The sequence below is a fragment of the Ambystoma mexicanum genome, chromosome 6q (assembly GCF_040938575.1).
Source record: "Ambystoma mexicanum isolate Mex_15411 chromosome 6q, UKY_AmexF1_1, whole genome shotgun sequence".
In the NCBI taxonomy this organism is placed as follows: domain Eukaryota; kingdom Metazoa; phylum Chordata; class Amphibia; order Caudata; family Ambystomatidae; genus Ambystoma; species Ambystoma mexicanum.
In genome coordinates this window covers 527,364,633-527,374,023 of record NC_090937.1, presented here as the reverse complement: position 1 = coordinate 527,374,023, position 9,391 = coordinate 527,364,633, and the positions used below count along the sequence as shown (strand labels likewise).

The 9,391-nt window shown below is 46.1% G+C and overlaps 1 protein-coding gene across 1 annotated transcript; it reads left to right on the top strand.

Annotated features, from left to right (window-relative positions):
* The first annotated feature begins 6,024 nt into the window (after positions 1-6,024).
* LOC138515245 (ribonuclease H-like) lies at positions 6,025-6,603 on the top strand. The gene has a single exon (XM_069630186.1). It carries the CDS (start codon positions 6,025-6,027, stop codon positions 6,601-6,603), a length of 579 nt encoding a protein of 192 aa, XP_069486287.1.
* The last annotated feature ends 2,788 nt before the right edge of the window (positions 6,604-9,391 follow it).

Below are 9,391 nucleotides of genomic sequence, written 5' to 3'. Positions count from 1 at the left end.
ATGCATTATTTAGAATGTATTCATTAGCTTAGATAGTGACCACCCTGCTTCACGGCGACCTGACCTTCACCCATTCGGAGCACAGATATCTGACGTCCATCCTCCCGCCAACCAAGCAACCAACCAGGAGGAAGAGATGATGCCCACACCTAAGACACCACCCTGGCTGACCAATCCGGGTCCAATGTAGCATCATATGTTAGATATGACAATGTGCCTATATAATGTGATGTAACATTGACTTTGTCAGAGCACTCTCAGAGATCTAGATAAACTTTTCCTTGAACTCTCGCAGCCAGCTCTCTTTTGCCTTATTCCCTGTCCGGGGAGTGTCTGTTTTATTTTCTTGCATGTGTGAGACAGGGAGGGCACAAACATTTGGTGACCCCCTGCGACGTGATTTGGAGAGGTGCTTCAAGGCCCGCACTGTGCGGTGAGATCCGGGATGTCCCCAAGCAAAACCATCGCCTCCGCGGCCGACCAGCCTGTGCGCACTACAAGAAAGGGTCAAGGGTTCCCGGTTGACAAATACCCGACTGAAAAGCTGCTCGCCGGGGCGGGCCACGGCTTGGTTGGGGTGCGGACCCAACTGGGGTCGGACTGCGAACGGTGACCCTTCCTGACTGAACACGTGAGTGCCGGTTGCAAAGGTTACCAAAGTAAGGTAAGGGGGAAGTAGGAGGGAACAGGGGAACAGGTGGTAACGGATTATAGGGAAGAGTAGGGCCTGTGTGAGTGATGATAAGGCTTTTCTGATCTGTCCTTTATATGGCCATTAGGTTTTGTGAGAAGTAAAGAGAAGAGGTATCCTAGCCCGAACGGGGTAGAATGCGGCGACGCGTAGCACTGTCTCGTCCAGTGCAGAATAAATAAGTGAAGATAAAGAGAAAAAAGTAGGAGTCTCCTATATTGAGTAGACTCAGAGTAGTTATTAAGAATATTCTTTTTCCGTGTAGGTGAGAATTCTTGGGAACAAGTAAGAAGGTGTAAGAGGTGGGGAGTGAATGAGGAGAATAGGTGAAATGGGGACAAAGTGGTAACGGGAACAAAGGGGAAATAAAAGCGCGCAGGTAGTGCATGTGCATGATATGTGTTACGTGTTTTTCGTGTTCCGTCTATTCGTTTTCAAGAATATCAAGGTATTGCAATTAATTTGTTGATAAATTGTATACATCCAAAAGTGAACTGTTGAATTTGGAAAGGCAATAATCACATTAGTGACATTGCATACTGACATGTGTTGATAGATATATGTGCACGAAGAAACTATCAGTAATTGAAAGACCCGTAATTTATTGTTGATCTAGAAGGAAGGACGAGTGGATGGAGGGGTGATTAGAAGAAGACTGAGATTCAACCATAGACACAGGCTCAAGGAGAACCATCATCATGGGGGGAATAACACCACTAGCCCATATTTGTCAACACCTTCCATTATACAGTGAAAAGATACAAAAGTACCATGATCAGTGGTTGACAGAGATAAAAGGAGACAGTGTAATGCCACTTTGGCCAGAAGGAGGGTCATTTGATAAGAGAGTGTTAGATTTAGTGTCTATGCACTTGCTAGCAAGATATAAGGGGGAACAGTTACAAAATAGAAGAGAAGTACTGGACCTGTGGCGAATGTTCGAGGAAGTTACACCCACAGCAGAGGTAGGTAAAGAAAGAACGAGTGAAAACCTGAAAATGCAGGAAAAGGCAAGCAGAACGCCAAAGGGCGAATGCACAACCACTACAGCTGAAGGTGACACAACTAAAATATATCCCTTAATGTCAAGACCAGCAGTAGGGTACAACAAGCCTCTATACGTACTGGCATGTCTCACCCCCACACCCTCAAATGAAGCGGTAGCTACAGCACCAAAGCCCTATGATAAAGGAGGTTTGTATGGCCAGAGAAGTGCACCCCCCGTGAATTTAGCACACTTAACGGGAGAGTTAGACCGCCAGCTAGCACATGCGCAGATGGAAATAACACGGCTGAGAGCATTGTGCGATAGAGGACAAATAATGCCGGGAGAGGGGAGATACCACCATTGTCTACGGCAGATCTCACACCTTCAATAAACACAGCAGGGGAGATGGCGCCAGCAATCTCAGAGCCTGCACGATCAACATCATCACAGGGGACACACATACCAAAAGGGCGAGAAAAAGAATGGCAATCAGGAGAGTTCCTGTTTCATCTAAATGACAAACCAGTGAGGATTATACGTCCATCCACCCCAGAAAGTCAGCAAGGGGAAGGACAGGAGGAGAATTACGAACAAGAAACAGAGATAGAGGAGTTGTGGAGTGATCTAGACAAATATGAAGAAGGAGTGGCGGCCGTAGGGTCCCCACTGCCACATCATTTCGATGACATGGATCCGCGATCACCCCACGATGGCAGGGTAGATTAAGACAGCGAACAGGGAATATTTTGGTAAGTAAGGTAAAGAAAGGGACGGTAAGTAAAACAGGAAAGAAACATAAGTTACAGATGCCGTTGATACACAAGGGGGCATGTAGGCGGCCCTACATTCCATGGGCCCAAATGGATAAAAATAACTTGTTGAAAGTTCTCACCCCACTATTGGGAGGAGCTGGTAAATGGATACACGCATTCGAAAAACACACGGCAGTGGTGCCATTAGCCATAGGCGACGTAAAAAGTTTGTTAGTATCGGCAGTCGGAGATCAGGCAGACGCAGTATGGGAAAAGGCAGGATTCCCAGGAGTGACGATGAGTTGTGACCGCCACGATGGATCACCGTTCAACAACGTTCGAGCGCAAGTATGGGACGCATTGCGGCATACGTTTCCAGACATTCCCGATTTACATTTAGTGATGCAGTGTACAATGGAAGAAAATGAGGATCCTACGCAATTCATACTACGGGTGCAAGACTTGTGGAGAAGCGAAAATGGCACGGCATGGAATCAGTCCACCGCCTTGTTCTATTTTATCATCAAAAAGGGGCTCCCGAAGGAGGTACAGAAGGCCTTGGATAAAATAGGTGGGATAGAAGCCAAGGGTTGGCCTGAGATTCAGAGTATAATTGTACACCACTGCAGGAAGATCAAAGAGAGGGAAAAGGAGATAGCACAGAAAAGGCTGGCAGATGAAGCGAAACTGGTGCAGAACAAATTGGTGAAGGTCGCCGCCGTTAACGCCAGCGTAGCCGCAGATAGAGAAAACGAGGGGGATGAAGGAGCGGGAAGTAGGCCAGTGACAATAGCAGCGTTGTGGACGGCAGGAGCAAAAGGACCGTGGAACGGAGAGGATTCATACAGCGGACCACAGTGGCAAGACAGACCGGCAAGAGGAAGAGGTGGGTACCGTGGCAAGAGAGGAGGATTTGGGGGTATGGGGAATAGCGGATTTGGTGGGCAGGGGATGAGAGGAGGACCGCAAGGGTCTTGTTGGAACTGTAGGAGATGGGGACATTATTCGCAGATTGCAGAATGCGGCCTTCAGGGTATTTCCAAGGGCAGCAGCCCATGGAAAATGAACAAGGATGGGGATGCCCACACCCATGTAGCCCCTATGGGTTACCAATGAGGGGGGGGGCAACAAGACCAGTGCTATAACGAACCCCAAATGCAGCAGAGACAGCCACCCTCACAACCGCATCAGAGTGCACAGCAACCCATGGCGAGACAAAACGCCGTAGGCAATGCAAATAGTAACTGTTTCGCAATGGCTGCAAATGGCGCACCTGCGCCATTCCGCTGCATGACAGTGGTCAGAGACAATGTCTTTTCAGTACCAGGGCAAGAAAGGTATGCAGACTAGGACAGCCCACAGGGAACACTTGCGTGTCCAGTCTTATCCACTACCCTACGTGCAGAAGAGGAACCACTAGTGGGGGCAGAGATAGGAAACAAGCAGTTTATCTTCATGGTAGACTCTGGAGCAGAAAAATCATGTCTTATGGAAGGGCGGTTTCTGCTCTAAGGCAGAAATTTGGAAACGCAGGGGTTCTCTGGGGCTATTTTAAAAGTTCCTTACACTAAAGATCTTGATATAACGGTAGGGGGAAAAACGTGTGCACACCCTTACTGTACCACGAAGATGCGCCAATCAATTTACTGTGGAGGGATTTGCTAAGTAAATTAAACATGACCATTTCGTTTACTGAGCGGGGAATAGTGTGCTCCACCCCAGGAGTATGCCCAGTACGAGCAATGTTGATGATTAACACAGTGATGAATGAAGTTGTGGTGCGAGGAATACCCATTGACATAGACATGTTTATTTATGGCATCAAAGTATTAGCCCAAGTGGTACCAGAGATAACGAGAAAGGAATGGAGAACACCATCAGATTTTATATTCCGCCCAATTGCACACACAGATGTTGTGCCAGGCACGATCATGTCCATAGACATCGAGGCAGTTCAGGTATCAAGCAAACACATTGTGGTCATAGGATTGGATGCGCATGGGTGTGAGTGGAGAACTGTGTTATGCATAGACCCCAACATAATGCTAAGAGACATAACTGATGAGGAATTATTCACTGATAACGAAGATGACGGAGAGCTAATAATGGAAATAAGCATACCATGTGACCTCATGATTCAGTACAGAGAGTTACACAACCCACTCATGGCTAGCATTAATGCCCCGCCGACAATATTTGAGGAAGATATGGCCAAGGTGGCGCCTGAAATTTGGACTACAGGTCCCCACGATTTAGGATTACTCCATGAGGTGACACCAATAAAGATAAAACTAAAACCAGGTGCCATACTGCCACGAGTGAAACAATACCGCATATCCAGAGAAGCAGAAGAAGGGATTAGGGAAACAATAAATGCACTCCTAAAACAAGGTATTATAGTGCCATCAAACTCCCCCTGTAACACGGCTATCTTCCTGATCAAAAAAGCAAATGGAGGGGCGTGGAGGATGATCCAAGATCTCCGCCCACTCAATGAAGTCATCCAAAAAGAGTTCCCCTTAGTGCCTAACCCGGCATCAATACTGTGCAGCATACCCAAAGAATCTACATGTTTCACTGTGGTGGATTTGAAGAATGCTTTCTTCTCCATACCACTCAACCCAGGCTCACAGTACCTGACAGCATTCACATTAGGAAACAACAGGTATGAACATCGCAGACTCCCACAGGGGTATTGCGAAAGCCCCAGCATTTTCAACAGAGTATTGCGTGAAGATATGGGAAACATAGATGTAGAGAGCACCATAATACAATACGTAGACGATTTACTCGTCTGCAGCCCCGCAGAAGAAAAGTGCAGAGAAGACTCTATAACACTATTAAACGTGTTGGCTGTCAAGTGGTATAAAGTGGACAAAGGAAAATTGCAATACTGCCTGGCTGACGTTGTATACCTCGGACAGCTAATATCAAAAGATGGGAAACGGATACTCCCAGATAGGGCAGCTGCTATACGCAACATGATCATACCTAAAACAGTTAAAGAAATGCAAAAATTCCTCGGTATATGTAATTATTGCCGAGCATGGATCCTTGATTACGCAGCATACACACGCCCATAGCTACAAGCATTGAAAGAAGCACAGAAGAGTAGGGCCCCAATAAAATGGATACATGACATGATGGCACAGTACTTTAGATTAAAAGACTTCATTGCGGATGCTCCAGTACTCGCGAACCCAGATCATAAGAGGGAATTTTTCTTATTTTCACACTACAATGGAACACTGATGACAGCAGTGCTCACACTGAAAACATCATTAGGACACAAACTTTTGGCCTATTACAGCGGAACATTAGATGCAGTGATGCAAGGACACTTCGTGTGCGAACATTCCCTCGCTGCAGCAGCTTTCGCCATTGAAAAAAGCGCCACAATCGTGATGGGATGTTCAGTAACACTATATGCAGAACCCTCCTTATTTGCAATTCTTGAGAGGTCAAAATCAACATTAACAACACAGAGAGCAACAGCATATGAGATAATAATTTCGAGCACCAACGTACATGTTGTCAGATGCAAAACAGTAAACCCAGCAACATTTATTACAGAACCATGCACCACAGAGGACATGAGAGAACACGCCTGCGCCACCTATGAAGGGGAGGGCGATGACATTCCCAAAGTGAGCGAAAACACCCTGAAGGAAGGAGAGATATATTTCATAGATGGATCAGCATCCATAAACCCTGAAACAGGGGAGAAGCATGTAGGAATGGCCGTAGTACGCATGGAGGAAGATGGCTATGAAACAATTGTCCAGAAGCGCCTTCCGTCCCATTACTCCGCACAAGCAGCAGAACTAACTGCATTGATTGAGGCACTGCATGCAGCCAAAGGATGTACAGTAACAATATACTCAGACTCAGCAAACGCAACAACCACAGTACATTCAGGCCTATCCCGCTGGCGTAGGAGGGGGTTCAGAAGAGCGGATGGCTCACCAGTACAGCACGCCGCACTATTTACTGAACTGATAGATGCATTAGCAGAACCATCGGTAATGGCAGTGGTGAAATGCCAAGCCCATACCAACAACACAGATGCAGTCTCATTGGGAAACGCGGCAGCCGATGCAGCAGTGAAGGAGGCCTCGTATTTCAATACAACACCAACAGTAGAGTGCATTGTAAAATCAGCCATTACATAGCCATTGGAAGAGGCATACAGTAACACACCAATAGCGCAGATAATAGAACTACAAAGGAGAGCACCACAGGAGGAGCAAGAGTTGTGGACCAAACGGGAGTGCAAACAATCAGCCACAGACCTAATTTGGAGACAGGAGACAACAGGAAAGGTAGTGATGCCAGTAGAATTGCTAGAGGTAGCATTCCAACAGCTGCACTTCCCAGCCCACGTAGCAAAACAACATATTGCCGCAGACATCCAGGAACATTGGTTTGTCCCCAATTTACAGGAACATTTGTCATAATTTGTAGTGGAATGCACAACATGCCAAACATACAATTCAGGAATGACATTGAGAACACTGTGTGGCACCCTGCCAGACCAGTAGGACCATTTAGAGAACTACACATAGATTACGCTGACATGGGAGAGCGATGTAATGGAGCAAGATACCTGATTGTGGTGGTATGCCCCTTTTCAAGGTGGGTGGAAGCGGGTCCCTGTCCCCACCCAGATGCGAGGTGTGCGGCGAAGTTCCTGCTGCAAGAGGTCTTTTCTCGTTGGGGAATATGTGATGTGATAAGATCAGACAATGGCACACACTTTGTGAATGACCTTTTCAAGGAAGTGATGTCACTCTTGGGGGAGAAACACAAACTGTGTTCCATTTATCATCTGATGGCGAATGGGGTGGTGGAAAAGATCAACGGATTACTAAAGAGTAAACTATCAAAATTGTGTAACACTCTGAAAAAGAATTGGGTGTATTGCTTACCCCTAGCACTGGTTCAACTCAGAACGCAACCATGCAAGGACCACCATCTGAGCCCCCATGAGATTGTGACAGGGAGGCGAATACACACACCGCTCTCCCCAATTAGGAGAGCATCAGATGCACACAGAGCTGCCACATGGCTGGGGGAGGAATTTAAGGAATACCTGACCCGTCTGACGCTCATAGTACACAGCATAGCGTGACAAATTGCACCACCATTTACTGAGAGTGCAGCGACTGATACTAGCATGCCAGCTGCAGACAGTCCAAGCGGGCCACTGATGCCAGGAGCACAAATCTACGTTAGAAGCTTTGTGGGGAGGTGGAATGCACAGAGGTTCCATGGCCCCTACAAGGTCATTTATAGTAGGCCCACCGCAGTTAAAGTTAAGGGACTAAAATATTGGGTGCACCTCTAAGTGAGAAAGGCACGCGATAGTGCACTCCCTCAGACTGAACAGGAATGCGCAAGCGGCACCGGGAATGAGGTTCAGATACAATGATGATGTGATTTAAGTAAATAGAACATGTAAAGGGTGAAAGTGACGACGCGCCCTCTGGTTAAAATGAACTATGTCCATGTCATTTTTCTCCTTCCACTTTCTTTTCACCACTATCTCTCTCTCTCAATATTGACATGAAATGCTTAAAGCAAAGGACGTAATTAAGATAACAGTGAACAAAGTTTATAGCAGAAATAAGTAAATAATGAAAAAGTAAATATGTAGATATATAACTGTATTTATTCTGGTGACTTAACAACTTTGTATCGCCACTCCAGGTGGCAAAATGACCAACGCAGCACAATCACCGAAAACACCATTATGTTAGATAGTGATAGGGACGCCATTAGGGCTAATAGGTTCAGCAATGTTGAATGTGTTTTCAAATGTGCTGTAGTTTTGTTTTCAGTGATGTTGTTTTTATATGGCCTGGTACTACACCCTTCTATCTTTGGTTAATAACATGCACCAGGGGGGCAGCAGGGCTAACTTGATACGAGAAGGGACCCACTTGATATGGACTGGGGTAAAGACGATGTGGAAAGAAACATATGACATTCATGCTAATGATACAAATGCAATGAAACCTTCAGAACACTCTGCCGCCGATCCAACAAGTGTGCCCTTGTTACATCCCAGTATAAATATAAGTAATTATTATGAATTGAATATGTATGATGGTGACTACTATTGGCCAAGCAACGTAGATAACACAAGCTCGCATGCACAAATAACAGTAGAGCCTACCTCGTATTACGCTGCTGCCACTAATGAATACACACGTGGTGACATATTTAACGGTAATGACAGAGCTTGGACGGGCATGTTCCCAATACACTACCGAAGAGTAAAGAGCCACAACAAGGGAGGGAGAAGGAGGAAGAGGAGGGGGGCAGAAGGGAAAAGATATCACATTTATCATGACCTAGGGTTGGATGAGATAGAAGACCCCCGCCACCCAGATCAATCAAACAAGTGGTATTCGGACATGAGTGCCACAGCAAAACAGGCGACAAATGAGAGCTGTTACGTTTGTTCGCTCATACCACATGCATCATGGACACCAAAAATGTTAGTGCCACAAGAAGTGCCCTTGTTGGATGCCCAGTGTTTGATTCATTTGGTTTTGTGCAGGATAAAAAGCACCTTCCAAACGCACACCATCACAATGGAAAAACTGGAAAATGAAAGAACATGCACAAGCAGACGCCAAGGAGTAATTTACCTTAAGGAACCATTACTTGTCATCAAAGGGATGAGATATGCAGAAAATAAAAGGCACGAGGAAACCATCGAATGAAAAGCAGAAGCGCTCCGAGGGCTATCCAATGACACCTTCCAATGGATAAAGGAAGTACGTGCCCCCATCTGGTCGCAACATGTCACAAAGCTAACGTGGGTCAAAGCCCTGGAAAAACCTATCAAAATACAGAAATAAGTACCACATGAACTGTGTTTTCATGCCGAAGGAAGAGTGAACATGGGGGAAACAAAGAAACGCAACAAGACAGTAATAATACCTGACATGA

Bases quoted from the DNA above. Each gene is read 5' to 3' on its own strand.
- LOC138515245 (XM_069630186.1), top strand. From the start codon at position 6,025: ATGAGAGAACACGCCTGCGCCACCTATGAAGGGGAGGGCGATGACATT.